This window comes from Copidosoma floridanum, unplaced genomic scaffold, assembly GCF_036245765.1.
Source record: "Copidosoma floridanum isolate Cflo_tuat_1 unplaced genomic scaffold, Cflo_Japanese_pri ptg000014l, whole genome shotgun sequence".
Taxonomy (NCBI): Eukaryota; Metazoa; Arthropoda; class Insecta; order Hymenoptera; family Encyrtidae; genus Copidosoma; species Copidosoma floridanum.
Genome location: NW_028321891.1, coordinates 1,502,899 through 1,519,364, shown reverse-complemented (window position 1 = coordinate 1,519,364; position 16,466 = coordinate 1,502,899). Strand labels below are relative to the sequence as shown.

General features: G+C 42.4%; 1 protein-coding gene across 6 annotated transcripts in view; it reads left to right on the top strand.

Moving 5' to 3' along the window:
* The first annotated feature begins 3,921 nt into the window (after window positions 1-3,921).
* LOC106646893 (uncharacterized) overlaps window positions 3,922-16,466 on the top strand; it is an 88,092-nt gene continuing 75,547 nt past the window's right edge. For 4 of the 6 annotated variants that reach the window (XM_014363085.2, XM_014363084.2, XM_014363086.2 and 1 more), the window contains exons 1-3: window positions 3,922-4,172; window positions 12,391-12,776; window positions 14,167-14,654. In XM_014363085.2, coding sequence (XP_014218571.2) covers window positions 12,587-12,776; window positions 14,167-14,654 — 678 coding nt within the window. In that variant the 5' untranslated portion in view covers window positions 3,922-4,172; window positions 12,391-12,586. Of the gene's footprint in view, window positions 4,173-5,687; window positions 5,766-11,842; window positions 11,993-12,390; window positions 12,777-14,166; window positions 14,655-16,466 lie in introns of those variants that run through there. The other 2 variants (XM_023389589.2, XM_023389590.2) reach the window with 2 other exon arrangements.

Sequence of the window (16,466 nt, the reverse complement as noted above, 5' to 3'; positions counted from 1 at the left end):
ATACAGGAAAACTGTGTTTGAATTCACTTACTTTTCTCTATTTGCAAAAAAGCCAAAGAGAACTGCATTAGCCCTATTTTAGCTTTCTCGCATGCAATGACTTAAGTTAGTAATTCGAAATCATAAATACTGATAAGTTTTCGTTTTTTCTAAACTATTGATGTTTTTTAAACAATAAGTGTTTGTGTAGTAAACGTATGTTTGTAGCTGAATTTTTCAATTTTATAACCAAGCACGTCCTATTTTAACTTTGGTCTAACATATTTTGTGGAGCAGAAGGAAAAAGGAAAAACAAGGAAAGAAATTGAACACGTTTCGTCCTCGATCGTTCACGAAACTCTTCAGTAAGGCTACATCAACTTCTCAAACTTTGATGCATTCAGATTCTATATATCAATACATTTCGTAGACAGGCCTTGACAACTTTTTGGTGCGGGCTATAATGATATTTTTAAACGAAATTAAGATCCTTGAATATTTAAATTACAACCAGTTCTTTGTTGGTTTTAAAATTCTGTGCATGTTTTACTCTCAGCACTTTTTTTGTACAAGTGAATAAATTTGAATTTTCGTTGTGAAAGCAAAAAAAAATGTTTTTTTTTTTTATTTTTGAAATTTTTTTGGAAAATGCTCAATCGGTTAAACTTTACCGTGAATTCGTGTTCATAAAATCTGACTCAACAAATTTCGGACTCGGCAGCGAAATTGGCACTGAAAATAACGTGGTTTTTCTCGGTTTACCCACACTGCAAGGAATAAATTTAATGGAGTATTGACATCGGCACGATAATTACCTACTTTTTCTATGCTGTTCAAATGCCACGAACGTTTCAGGAGTCGAGAGTGAATCGTTAGCCCGCATAGTTGATCGCTTCATTCGCAGTAATTATCCTGTACTTATAGAAAGTTTGAACTAAATTTCCAGTAAACACGTTAACTCCGATGGCACCTTGGCCCAAACACTCCAAATAAATTAAACTATATGTTTATGGATCAACATTGGCTCATACCAATTACTTGAGTATGAAAAATCTATAAAAAAAAATGGATATCAGACGGAAAGTAAATTAGTTTCTACTGCAAACGAACGAGCACCGGATTTCGATTTATATATATATTTCTCTGCTGGAGGGACAGCTGCTCTTGCAGACACTTCGCTTCTGGGTGGAAAGGGAGATGAAAAAAGCAAAACCAGCTGTCAGCACTGATGAAATGAACACTTTGAGACCACTGCCAAAAGAGAGAAGCAACCACCTGCATTTTGCTTCGTCGGCCACGAATCGAGAGAGCTCTTACCTTTTTTTCGATAAGTACCGATTTTATCGATTACCGGCGCGTACTGGCCTTTTCGAAAAGCGTCACCGCGGCTACAAAACATATTTTTGTTTGCATAAAAATACACCCTGTTTTGAAAACGCTAGACCCCGCCAGACGTGGGCAACGCTTTGTTGTTTGTACGACCCTGGGCCGTCACGGCGACTTTGGCGGACCGGTCACTTATGTTGTATAGGCACGGAGGTAAGTACATTTTGAACAGTACAAACACACCTGCCAAATCGAGAACGATGATTACTCAATGTACATACATGGGGGCTCAGCAAACGCCAGTTTCCTTGACATCCTTAACTTTGCTCGCATACGTGCGTGCAGAGCAGAGTGGAACGTTGTGTTTTTTCTCGTCTGATGGTTACGCTACGGGAAATCCGAGGGTATACCTCTTTTACGTGTATCATCGTATATATAGTCTTAAAAATTGCAAGAGCTTCTCTCGTTCTTTCATGCATTGGATCTACCTGCCACTTACAAAAAATGTCATATACGAGCAATTGAACAAACAATATTCTGTAAGTGCGTCATAGTTTTACAAGTCTTCTTTAAGTTAAGTTTTTACCTCGGTTTTTACTGAAAAACTACTAGATTCACCAAAAAGTTTATATAAGCTTTTTCTCTTCATTTTGGCCTAACGAGCCGATGAAAATCATTTTGCTGCATTTTTCTATATACGTTTTTATCATATTATTAAACTGCCTGGTGCACGTGTACATGTAAGAAATTATCAAAGGTCTGTAGTCTAAGGACGATTATCGTAATAGACAGTGCCACGTTTGAAAAATTTGAGTGAGGCTATCAAAAAAAATTTTTGACCTAAAAGTGTTGCTTGGAAACTTTGAAGACTCCCCGAACAAGTCGATATTTTTCGTGAATTTGCTCATTAGGAAAGCAATCACGAAAAACAAAGTTGTTTACGCATCCATTAATGCGAAGCATATTATATATCAAATTTGCCATACAAGTAGCAACAGGTTTTTTCACAAAGTAAACGCCTCGTTTCTTAATTGTGCGTTGAGCAATTAAGAGAAGAGAAATCAGGCTTAAGCCTGATGTAGTTTTGTACCTCTTAATGAGTTAAAAACTTTTGTGATAACGCGAAGCTAAAATACCTTTGTAACCACTTTTGTTGTTTTTGAGACAGATTATAGACATTGTTTCGATGAAACGCTCGATAAACCTCGTAAATTACCATTTCTCCCTTTAGATTGGTATGGTTAAATGATGTTATCTTTTTGTGTTACATGACGGTAGACAGAGAGATTCTGGTGAAAAATGCGCATTTCTCAGAGTTTTAAACAATTCATCCGTAAATGTCCTCGCGAGAGGAAAAAGCATATTCGGAGGAGCCCGTCTTATTGTTTGAGAGTAATAATTAAACGCAGGAGAGGTGGCCTACTTGCAGGTGAAAAACGACGGAAACCGAGTGCGAAATAATCAGATGCAGGAAGTAGGTAAGCAAGAAGCAGAGGTAGGAGAAGCCAGATTGCGGAGTACCTGTATGGGTTATACCTCCTATTGTTTCGAGTGGTGTGCGTGGGTTCTAGCGATGTTACACCTATTTCATGCAATGTATATATTATATACACATGCGACTGTGTTACTACTCCATCTTGTACACGTATAGCAACCCGTTCATCACGCACCGTCCCAAGGGAGATTTTGACGAGTACAATACAATGTCTCTCTCTCACATAAGTACACTTTAGCTCACGTCCGTACATATGGTGTGAGAGAAAGTTTTATTGTCGTTGACGTGACGCATCAGTCTTGAGCTCTTGATTGTTAACTGCGGTCATTTGGCACGAAATTTCGCCAAGACGCCCAACCATGGGTACGTACGATTCTACAGATCCGCGTGAGGTATCTAGGCGTGGACAAAATTTTCTACTCGAAACGACCACGGAAATTTAAATTAACCGTATACACTTGTCATCACGAAATCGTGGAAACGGTTAATGGTAGAGGGAAAAGCAAATTAGTTCAAAAACCGGTAATACCCGATGTGGTTTTCCTAGCGAGAAGAGACACTGTACCAAATATATCGACTCCAACTGATAAAACTCATACTAATGTCCAACAGCGTTTCGTACGGTACAAGATGAGAACGTCTTTGTTTTTTCGCAGAACAATCTCAGATATATATGAAGAAGAAAGATGGAAGAATCGGTTCGGAACTTCAATATACACGACGGGTAATTATAGATGCGGGCAAACACTTCCGACACCCATCCTCTAATGTACTCGATATACTTACACGCCGTTATATATTAATTCTTCGTTTTCCTTGATTCCCCTGAACTTCACTCGTTTTTTCTCTCTCTCTCTTTCCTTGAGTATACGCTCAAACAAGAAGTCCCTCCGTTACTTATTATCTCTTATCCCCACTTCTGGGGCCTCTCTCTCCCTCCTTGCACTCGTTGCAATGGCTGCTTCGCTCCGAACTAGCCATCAGGCAAGAGAGAAGGAGAGTGCTACCACTATACTTATCTGCTTTGCTATACGAGCTACCTGTCTTTCTTTCTCGCTCGGGCGTCAAGCTGGGATTCTCGCGGCAGTTTTTTCAGTACCTACACGCCCGGCCGTCCGACACGTCGTCCTCGTCGTCGTCACCGGTGCGCACGTCATCGCACTCGAGTATATATACTTACCTTGTGCGCGTGTGTGGAAATCGCGAGTTTTCGGCATGTGATCGCGAAAGTGGTGCATGGTGTTTCTACAACGTGTCTCTGTGATTCCGCGTGCCAATGGTATACAGCTGACGCGTGACGTGTTCCACGCGCGGCGATCGCTAAATAAAACACTTGACGATTGCGTCGTGTGCAAGTATATATAGTCGAAAGGTTTGGTTTTTCCTTCCAAATGCCCGTTTCCAGTGGAAATCTATCGAGATGATCGTTACGTTTGCGTTTACGAGCCTGTTTTTTTTTTTTTTTTTTTTTCTTCACGCTCGTGCCGCTTTGACGGCGAGGATGTTATGTCACGCCGTTGCATCTGGTGGAGCTGAACAGGGAATAAAAGAAAAAGAAAAAAAAAAAAAAGTACACTCGTTACATCGTGATTATTGTTCCTGTGCGAGGTGATGCCAGCCCGACGCTATGCCGCGTTAATTATTCCAACGGTTCCCTGTCCGAGCTCCACTGATAAGCGCGATGTAGTTTCATTGTTCGTATCGTGTAATTTATCGATTTTTACCTTCAATGGCTTGACTCGAGCTCGTGTGGGTGAAAACGTCGAGGTGCAAGAGGGGATCATTGCAGTTTTATTACATGAGCCAGTGGCGTTGTTGAAAGACCGAAATGGCTATTCCATGATGCCTTCGGTGTGTTGCACCTGTTAGGACTTTTTTTCCAATTTAAAGCTCTCGTTACAACAAGAGATTTGTTATTTTTTGTTTTGTCAAAACGATATACTGATAGCTCTTGCCGTGGCGAAAAAAATAACAGAACGCAAAGTCTTATCGGATAATGTATGCGGTGCGGGCGCGATCGGGTATCTGTCTCGCGAACTCTTATCTGCCAGCGTGGCTTCTCGCGCTCAATTGCATCGGACACCTTTTTTTTTTTTTTTTTTTTGTTCAGTCACGTCACGTGTCGCTTCAAGTCATCGTCTCGTAAACGAATTATGAAAGATACGCGAAAAGTTAATACCGGGGAATCCCCTCGGCGTTACAGATTTCTGCAGCATATATACGTGTGTAGGTACACAATAAATTCCACCGCAGGGTCGTCACTACACGCCATAAATCATCGAAACTCTTTCGTGAGCCAGTATTTTTCGTTAAAGTCGTGACTAATGTTGACACTATTAGTAACATCGTTGCAAAGCAAATGAAAGAAAAACAACGGCTAATGAATATACAATTAGTTAGTCGAACCGAGGAAACACGCACGGCATTGAGTTGACACACTACGTTTCGAGGATTGTTGTACCAACGCTCCGACATCTGTTTGATGTTTGCTCGCGCGAGATAACCGACTGATTTTCAAGATCTTCTTCTCGACAAGGCCCCTCAATGAAAACTCGGTGTAGCGGCTACTTTTCGATTGATTATTTACCTATACGTGTCGCAAACGCTGTCCAATTAGACCAAACTATACCTCGTGTACCCCGGCACTCCGGTCAATTATTCAATTCCGAAGTGTAAACTCTCGTTATCGTCCGTGGACGCGCCTAGTTATTGTCCTCGCTCATACCCAAACAAATTCCCCCTGCAGAGCACACCCACTCACACACACACAACAGCAGTAATAGCGCAGCGGTGACAGTGAAACGTGGCCTTGGGACGCTTATACATACGCGTCACGGCAAAACTCCGTAATTGCCGTGTATATACGCTCGCCCGGTGGCCGATAGGTCGAAATTGCAGCCGCGATGATTTACCGGCAAACGGAGTCGAGCAGAGGGGACAGTGCGCCAGAGGCACCGCGTGCTATGTATGTATGCTGTCAGGGTGTTATGTGCAGCGAGAGCCCCGAGCTTGCTTTAGCCGATTGTACCGACCAACTACTCCCAAAGATCCTTCAATTGATAAATGAGATGAGAGGACAAGAAAAAAAAGATGGCTAGCTTTGTCCCGAGTAATGCGATGGTTTGTGGACAAATGTAGTGTGCACTGGGGATTCTGTGGTTGAACAGGGTAGCCCCTCCCTCATTTTTTTTTTTTTTTTTTTTTTTTGCAGAGTTGTAATTTAATTCGTATAATGCGGATACTATACGCATAGCCCTAGGGTCAAGAGGGTTTTCGTGTTCGTGGCTTCACTAAAAGTTTTGTACTGACAAACTTTGATTTTACCGAATCAGAGGTGGACACCGGGTCGAAATGGGAGAAAAACAATCGTGAGCTAATGCAAAAATTTTTTGAACAACTTTTTTACTTCGGATTTTTCAGCTTTTTGCCGAGCTTTTTGCAAGTTGTTAGCAAAGATGGTCTCTAAAGATTACAGGTCTATGAGACAATTTTTCATTGAAATCAAACTAAAGAATCTAAATGTATTGTTTATAATACAAATCAAAGAAAAAAGTTGTTTGTAACAACTCTTGCGTCATTTTCCCCGATGTTTGTCCTTGAAAATATGCAAGTAGAAGCTTGTCATTGGAGCCATGGATAAGACCCGTATCCACCCGTGAATCATACCACAGTTTAAATATAATTCTTGAAAACCAGTAGAGTACGCTCGTTTGGATTTAATTTTTGTACTCATCACTCCCACGAACATCCACATTTATTGCCGTGTTCCCGAGACGCCCAAAGGAATTCCTCCTCCTCGTCTCGCTTTCGAGCAAAAATGAGTTTCGGTCGACGAAATTAAAGTTGTTGGTATACAAACGAGATCTCCAAGATCTCCAACCTTATCGCGCCATTTGTGAAACCTCACCCAGACCCGGACAATCGGACTGCAAGATAAGCTCGTTGTAATATTTACACAATTCCACAACTACTTGCAGCGCGGTCGCGATATTGCGCTTATCTTCGTGGCATCCGCGCCACCTAAGCACAACAGCTGAGGGACAAAAATTTCACGACGAGGTGCTAACGCGCCCAGGAAAATTGTTTCGCGTAAGTGCCTCATTGCATTTTTTTTAGCTAAAAAGTGAATAAAAAAGTTGAAGGTGAGCCGAGTGACAAAAGTAGGGACGAGCAAAGAGCAATTGATCTCAAATTTGTCGTTGTAATTTTTTATTACTTTATGTAAGATTTTCTATTGATTGCTCTTAATAAGTACAAACACCTGTTCCGACGTAGTGATGAGTGAAAAAATTACGTTCTTAAACGAGATGCAGCTCAATTCTTACCCAAAAAGCTCGCAACAAAACAATCATATTTTATTATGTAAAATATATAAACAGCACAACAACGATAACACGCTATGTTAATATTTTTATCCTAACTTTGATGGCGATCAGTACTTTTCTCTCGATTATACTGGTCCGTATAAATGGGCAGTTCAACATATTCCTTCGAGTCACCGTGTCATGCTTCAAAAATCGTTTTCTATAATAGTTGCACCTCACCCCCCAACATTGTAAACTCGACCTCCATTTTTGATTACCCAGCTGACAGCTTGATGGGTAGGGGGAATCCCGCATTAATACAGCCACCTCTTTATAACTGGATATCGTTGGGTTGGTTCGTCTACTTTGGCTGAAATGTGTATTTTTTCGGTTTCCAAATCAAGAGAGACCCGACTGCTTTTACCATCGCCATACCAGCTGTCCCTGCGCATTGAAATTCCATTGTTCAGTGCTCGCCGGAAATGGAAGCGTAGCGTGCCGCTGACAAACTCATCGCGCTCCTCCCCTGACATTTCGACGGAGCAAACTCAGCAGAGAAACTGTCCCTCTTACACTGTTTTGCGTGACTCGCGAAAATCAAAGTATAACTTGCATTTACGGCATCGTCCACGGCACCTGTACTTTTGGTTTTTTTTTTTTTCATTTTTGTTTGTTTTCGAGACAAATAAATGTTACCGCGAATGATGCACCAAAGTAAATTATATTTTTTTGCTGATACTTACACCTCGGGTTACCTCTAATCAGTGCGAGATGAGATTTTTCACAACGAAGCGAAAAAGTGCAATGCTACGTCACCCGTATCGTCCACAAAGGGATCGGTCACACCTCGAAAAAACAACGCGTATAATATGCCGTTTCCGCCAACAATCCCGCATTATATACACCTTCCCGGAGAAGCCGCATTTGTATGCCCATAACAGGGCCGCCGTGACACAATGGGCGCACGTGTACGTATATCCACACAATTGATGAGGCAATCGATTAGTCAGCAGTGGGAAAACGTCAATAGCGGGGGACCACGCGGCTCGGAAACGATTGAATCTTCGTCAGCTCGCGAATTGGTATATTGTAATATGTGCCCACGTGTACTCGATACACCCAACCACCGGCAAAAATATATTTGCTCAGCGGAAAAACATCGTTAAGCTCCCACCACTTGCATTAATTATGCACGTAAAAACTTGTGTAAATATTGTTGGACTGGACAATGTTGTGGTGAGAGTTTACGGTGTGCACGTGCGTGGAGTGCAAATTTGGTTTAAGTAGGGCTGCGTGTGATCCTCCAAGCTATTAGTGGGACTACAGTGGCTTTGTTGAACTACATTTACAAAAAAAAAAAAAAGTACTTCGTCGGGATATCTTTTTTGGTCTCGGAATCGCGGTGACGACAGGTAATATATTAAGCCTACTGGCAGTTTGTCGTTAAGAATGACAGTTATCAGTAGGAAAAGTGTAAGATTGTACGCGTATGTCGGTACTACTGATAATGAGGAAAAATAAACGTTCGGCTTTCCATTTTTGTTGCTGTCAAGGCAGAGCTTTACCTTCAACGGGTCATTGGTTTTTTGTTCTTCTTTTTTCAACATTTCCAATTTAATGGTCAACGTGGGGTTTCGATTCGAAAAAGCTAGACGAAAATCGTCACCTAATATATTCCACTGCGAGACTATCGATCTCGACGACGTCAGTGTCGTAGTTTTACGGAGTTCACGTTTGTATGCGAAAATATCGGGTTAAAACGTCACTTGTTGTATTTATACCTGTCAAGGCTGACGTTACTTGTAATGAACGTTATTGAGGTACAGTAATAATTTAATGGCTATACATTGAACTTTTATTCGATGGCATTGTTTTGATCCCTCGTTGCGCGTCATTTATCCTTCTTTGATAACTCTTTAACTTAAAACTCTTCTTGTTTTCCTTTTTAGGGACATTTATCAATGTTTCCCCGATTGCTCTTACAACTTTCGTCGCTTCATTAATTTTCTTTCAAACTTGGTGGTACATATTTTTTTCGTGTACACAAACACGAGCTCTGTGGTGTTTTACTTTTAATTATGTATGTTCCAATGTTAACGTTTCTGTTGTTGTTTCAATTACTTTTCTCAAATACACAAAAATCATCAGTTGTATGAAAAGGCGAAAAAACAATTAAAATAAATTCTTGATACTAACTTGGAACTATATGGTTGTTGTAATATAATGTCATGAATGAAAGAGTCCACGGTCACCTCTTGTTTTTCATCAAATACAAATACACATGTTGTAGGATTAATTATATATGTACATGTTCGGTGAATGCACTAAAAAGTCGTTTGTGTGAAATGACTAATTGCATGGTTGTAACAGTATTCGTAGCGCACAATTTACAAAATCACAAAAATCATCCATACATATCTTTTGAAAAAATTATTCTATATTAAAAACAAAAAACAACCGAGCTTGAACAGCGTCGGAGGTAAAAAAATACCCACAAATCCTTTGGCACGATCATTATTGTGATGGTAAATACACTCGGCGTAATCGTTTGTACAAATAACATGGATATTTTTTCTTAAAGACCAAACAAACCGTCCCATTTGTTTTAATGAAAACACTTGGCTACAGTATCTCTGTGTACCTCAGCCAAGCTAACAGGTGAAACTAACGCTCCTCGAACCGCGGCTTCCATCGGTCTCTCGGTGCTTACGTAACGCGACCCCTTCGCGCATTCCGAGTCGAGAACCCTTTTGAGCGTCACTTATGTAGGTCTGATGCTGCAGTAAAATTTTATGCCCTCGCGCATCAAGTTTATATAGCCCATATACGTGTGGGTACGCACTTGACTCGCACAAATCGTTTTAGATAAGTAATCGGTTCGCTCAGTCGGTTTCCGCGCGTCCCGTCGACACCGAGTGAGCAAAGCACACATCATTATATGCTCGCCTTCGATTGATTCCGCCAACTCGTGCGCATCGTCCTGCTGCTGGATGTATGTGTACTTACCCGAGTATACTTGCATTGCCAATGTCAGGTTCAGCACGTGCGTTTCCGATTCACCGGACTCTTTATCAGCTGCTCTTTCGTGGTGCAATGTGCATAATAATTATGAACGGCCGCTGCTCTGCTCTTATTTTTTTATTTTTATCGCGTGTGTTAATTGTGAGTGCGTGGGTTCATTCTCCATTTGGTGCGTGGGTTGGGTGACGCTCTTGGTAATGATTAATCACGAATTTCCAATACGCGTGGACTGTGATTACGAAACATCGGGGGCCAGAGTTTTCACGTTTTATTTTGAGCTTTCCGTTTGAACGATAAGAGTAATTAAAATATGGCTCAACGATGATTTAAATCAGTACTTTTATATTTATATGAAAAAAAAAGATTCATTTGATGGAAATCGTTTATTCAGAAATAGTTTTTATTTCAAAGTGTGTGGAACATTTTAGAGTTTCAATTGATAAAATGCCGTTTACGACATCTCAATGTTTAAAACATACACGTTGAGAATTCAATTTTTCAAAACTCCTTCCATCAAACCTATAAAAAATGTAGTGCCTATACTATATTTCATTAAATAGTGTTGTGCATGCCATCTCTCGATTGTACGCTTAATCCCCTCAAATTCAAATCTCTGATCGATAAAAACAACAATTTATAGGAAATAACCAAACATACATTACAAAATATTTATTTGTATCTTCTAAAGTATCCTCGGTATTTTTGGATGTTCCTTTACGCAGAGATAAATTTGTTGTTCATTAAAAAATGTACACATTTACACCCACGTAGAAACACATATCTCTTTAATTAGACACAAAATTGAACCAAAAAATACAAACATCCGGTTAATATTGGGTGAAAAAATAATTCCGATGAATATTGACAAACCTCTCGAGTGCGAGTGACCGTCCACTCATATAATATTCCGTAACGAGGTGAACGGTTTTTTTTAAGCTCACCCCGGCTTTTGCTCCAGACAATGTATCAAAGAATAATTTTATGTAAACTCAGTAATTTGAAGAATTACACACACTTTTATGTATAAAATGACTATTCCACACATCGAAAATTGTAACTACAGAGGTGATTAGACGAGTAGACAGCCAAGTCTGAAAAAGCTCTCTCTTACAATATGTCTCGGCAAAGTGAATCACGGAAGACGCCAAGGACAAAAACAAACTCATATTTTTCCACAAATCAATAGTAAAAAAGCATAAGATATCAAACAGATCGTCCGATCGCAGAAAATTCAGGGACGACTCTCTCGGCCGCGCTAAAAACTGCCGCGTAATGTCAACAGCTTTTTTTTTTTTTTTTTTTTTTAATCACCAAGCGGATTAATCAATTTGACTCGAGCGCGCGATAGAAGCAGTAGTCGATCGCGTGCGCTCGAGCTTTCGCGTAAGCTCGTTTTCTTTATTCCGACCAACCGAGCGTTTCTCTGTTATTCATAAATTTAGCCGCTTATCTCGAAGCTTTCGTGCTTTACTGATTGACGTTGGGAGTTATTTGCTCGATGCATGCGCGGTATATCCCACGTTACAAACTTATGGTAGTGTTTGTGAAAATGAGAAATATTTTTCTGGTATGACGTGTTAGTTTGGAATTACTCGACGCTTGGAAAAAAGTCGAGCGCTCCACTTTCGACTCTGTTGGGCCTATGTAGATAATTTCGTTCTCAGGAATTCCAATTTGGGTTATAATGGAAAGTCAACCAGCCGAAAAAGAGAACGTTTTGAGACTGTGGATGACTGTTTTTCTGCTTAAATACTTGGTGGATTGTTCAGATCATCAAACGTTCCGTACAACTGCTATGATGCAGTTTTTGAGCGACAATATACTGTACTTCCATAGGATGTCCATAATAACGCACTTTAATTTTCTAGTAAATCCATATGGATGCTCATTCTAGTGACCTTTATGTCAGCAACGACTTTTCATTATTTGGACAGCCAATCTCCAGGCAGTTTGCTTTCCCTAGTCACTTTTACTGCATTGTGATTATCCATCGAAATAATGGGCATTTCATTGCACTTGAGCAATCGACGAAATCAAGGTCGCTGGAATGAACATCCATGGTTTTCCTACAAAATTGAAGTACACCGCCTTGCACCAAACAAAACAAGAAGTAGTAGTACGAGTATACCATGACGTAATGACTCGACAGATTAGCGTTATCGCTCGTTCGATAGTTTTCTGCTGGAAAAGCGTGGCTTGATATACAGTCATATTCCCCCAATGCAATATTGTGTTTACATCGAGTGGCTCCGTTATTGTGTACAGGTCTTGCTCGTTGGTTCTCGATCCGGCGGCAGCGAGTCCTGCTAGGAGGTGTCTCCGTGGGCAGTGCATCGAATAAAAATAAAAAAGTGATTTGACCAAAAGTGAAGTGCTCTACTTGGACAAGTGCGTCAAAGCCGATGCGATTGAGCATCGCCAGACAGATTAGTATACCCGTTACAGCTGAGACGCGAGCACCATGACGTTCTCGTCGCAGCTGAGGAGGAGCCTGAGACGCCGGGACGCCCATCAGAGTTGCCACAGTATCGCCTCAGTCGCGGCCGATGAGCCGGTGGTCACGAATGGCCACGCGGATGACGAGCCGGGGGCTTCGCCCACCAAGACGCATAAAGACTCGAAGCTGAGGACTCGGCAGCTCAGGCAGGCAGGTGAGTTGTGCTCGTTGGGAGCTCCTGTATGTTCGGAGTGACATCAGGTCACACTGTGATTTAAATGGATAAAGGCTTGAGAAATGCGGCTGGAGAGAAAGAGAGAGAGAGGTAGATTAGGGTTCCAAAGAAAAGGTGTTATACATTTAATTGCTCAACTACAATACTTCATGAGCTATGCAACGGACACACTGTGTAAATAAATAATTTTCACTCAGCTATTCTGCATTAAAAAAAAAAAAAAAACTTATTTAAAAAACACAATAATCATCATTGCGCGTCCGTTAATTCGTGATTTATTATCAACCATTCGGTACTTCCGTTTAATGGTAAAAAAATATTGGTTAATAGCAAGGCTCATTCGTTATTAATAGTTAATGAGTAGGTATTCGATTATGTTACTGTATGTTTTTTTTTTTTTCCAACCTCTGACACTTGTAAACAAATACTTCATTATCTAATTTTTAATGATTAAGTACTCACTCGTATTTAAGAAAAAAACAATAAATGAGCGCGACTTGAAGACAAGTGATCAGTTTTTATCAGTGTCGTGTACTACAGATTGGACACACTGTAACCTCGTTAAACGCAGTGAAATGAAACTTTTTTTGTCACACCACCTTGATTAGCATAACGACTTCTCAACCAAATTTTTTTACAGTTGACAGTGTATTCGGTTTAAAAGCACCGCCTACCCGTTGAACGAGCAAATACCATGGAACAACTGGAAAACTTTGTCCATGTACTGACCCACTGTAACAATTATCGAGTGCATAATTATTATTACCCTAGTGCGCGTACGCTTTACCAGTTTGAAAAATCACCTGCCACGTCTCGGCTGTTTCCTCGTTAAACGACGTGAAATCACACGCGAGCAGTCAATCATTCCACGTCTCGGCACACACGCTATCGGTCCCCTTTAATATCAAAGCCCATACATTTACGTAGGTATAATATGCACCGGGTCTCGAGAGAAACCAAACATTCCGGATAAACAGGGCAAGTGACGCGAGTTTTTGATCGATCGGCGCACTTGATGGCCACGTGTGCCATGGAAATTTCGATACCGGCCGATGACTCAATGAAACACAATACACCGACGGCTAAGTAAAAGAGCCAGCTGACGCGGCGAATTTTTCTTTTTCTTTCCTCAAACGTTACAGTAATGGCTCGTTGTGATCCCGATAGCAAGAAGAGTTTTTCTCACAAATAAGAAAGAGTTTTTAGGGTAAAAAAAGAAAATTCTCTAAACTGTAGCGTTAGAAAAATACCACAAGCAAACCCCTCCCTCTCTCTCTCTCTCTCTCTCTTGTGCTGAAAAGCCAAAACTCTCGAGTACATAGAAGCCACGCGGGGCATAAAAAGCTAAAAGTCTTGTGGCCCGCTGCAGCGAAGCGCGAGCTGAAGAAAAAAAAGGAGGAGTCCGAGGAGGCGCCCTCTCCCCCGGCCTCGAGCGGCAAGCTCGAGCGCAAGCCCTCGCTGCGGTACAAGTTCGGCAGGCTGCTAAAGGGGACCGCCGAGTTACCGGCAGCCATCAACCGCGGCTTCCGTCGGAACGTGGCCCGCCGCGGCGACTCCACCAGCAACAACGCCCGCGTCAGGGGCAACGAAGCCAGCTGCCCCAACATCGACCATCTGCTGCGGATGCAGGAGCTACAGCGCGAGGAGGCACGCAAGCTCGCGGTGCGACCCCCACATCAGGTGCGCCAGCAGGCCAGGCTCATGGCTTCGTCGGTGAAGCACTCCGTCAAGTGGTACAGCAGCCTCGGCTCGCTCGAGGAGAAGTCCGAGGAGGAGACCAGTCGGCCGAGCTCCTTCGCCTATCCCACCTCGCTGCAGGACCTCAGAGTCATGGGCACCGCGAGCCTAGAGAACCTCGTAAGTTTGGAGGATTGATTTTTTCTCTTTCTCGACAAATTTCAATCCAAATGAGGACGATCCTCCCCTGAGGGTGCGTTTTCAACTGTTGCACCAATAACAAAGAGAGTGTCCTTTTAAGCGTGTCCTTCTGCAGGCTTTTATACGATACACCTCTGTTGTTTTCCTTCGGCCCCCTCCAAAAGCTTTCCCTTGCATTGTTTGCAGACAGTTTTCTTCGCGTCCACCGTTTTTCCAAAGTGTAAGTATAGGAGACACAGGAGGGATTTAAAAAAGTTGCGCATCGGCTTTCCCTCCACCCCTTCCGATCAGCACTGCTTTTCCAGCCAAGTCACGCGTGCCTGTACCTACATTTGTATTTGTTCTTTGCGGAAAAGTTTCTCTACTCCGATGCTCGATTGTATTGGGCTCCTCCTTTGGCCAACGTATTGGATTTTGGTGAAAATCGATTAAACCACACGCGTGTACATATGGAGAATTCATTCGTTTCATATACGCGTGGGCTGGTGATAAGAGTTCGTATCGCGTTTTTCCGCCCTGATTCACGTCACCCGGCCCATCATCGGATTATTAATCACGCGTACCCAAGCGAGGGAGGGTAGGGGGTGGGCGCATATTCCATCAAATAGGAAGCGATGTACGGGGCGCATTCATCAATCTGAATTACTCGTCACAACACCCTCACCGGTACAGGGAGGGAGGGGGTGCAGAGCCTTTGCGCCGATGTCACTTACTGCTGCAGCTATCGGCTCATTAGCCGCCCTCTCGTGTGACCTTTCACTTTACAGCAGCTGGTGACGGGCGTGCGATGTAATGTTTCCGGAGCGCCGTGCCATTATACCTTGCGCATCGGTTTCCCTCCTCTATCCGTCCCGGGGTAGAGGTAATTAAATAGCGACACCCCATGTACTTCGTCGCGTTATAATAGGCACTATCTTCCCCGAAGCTTTTGCGCTTCCTCGTTATACCTACACCCGAGCTCGCAGGTGCCGGAGGCCTGTTTGCCGGAGATAAAAATGACCAGTTAATGGAGAGGGTCTCTCGCGAAGAGCTGCCCCGACCGTGTGTAACGTGTACCGTGCTCTTGGGAGGGACAGGAGAGTGTCCCAGAGGCTGATGACACTTGTGAGAGCACCGCTGAAGTCTGGCTCTCCGTATCCAAGTGCAGGAGCTCTGCTCGTCTCCACTTCTCCGTAATTCCAGCCCCTTTAGCTTTTACCTTTCTTTTTTCTGGTCCTTCAGTGATGATGTTCTTTTTTTTTCCCCTTTTTTTGAAACGGGCTTTCAAAAGGTATAGGTTTATCTTTCTCTCGTTCCCTTCCAAATCGGGCAGAGAGCTCCGGCATTGCTTTCGCGAGGGCTTTTCCTTTCGCGAAACAAATCCGCTTTCAGGTGTAAGCGTTTAATGAGCTCTCTCTTTGGGAGCTCGAATTACGCCCGAGAGGGAAAAATGAGTCCTCTTTGCATCCCCCCTCTCTCGTTTTTTTGTGAATTCGAGTCTGATTCGTTTTTGCCCGGCTCGAGTGATTATTTTTTGCGGGTTACAAAAGGTGCTCATTATTCACTCCGGAGGTGGTGCAGAGGATGATAAATTAGTCGCGCCGAATTAGCTTATTTTTCACATTTCATTGGAACATGGAAAATACACGCACGTTCCCTCCCTTCGTCACTAATTCCCGGTTTAACTCTATACGCAGTCACCTCGAGCGATCGATTTTTTTCTACAGAACCACCCTTTTTATTCGCGTCAACTAGATTATCGAAATTCGTCGATTAAATTTAGTAAAACTGCAAATTTTCCTCCAAACGCGA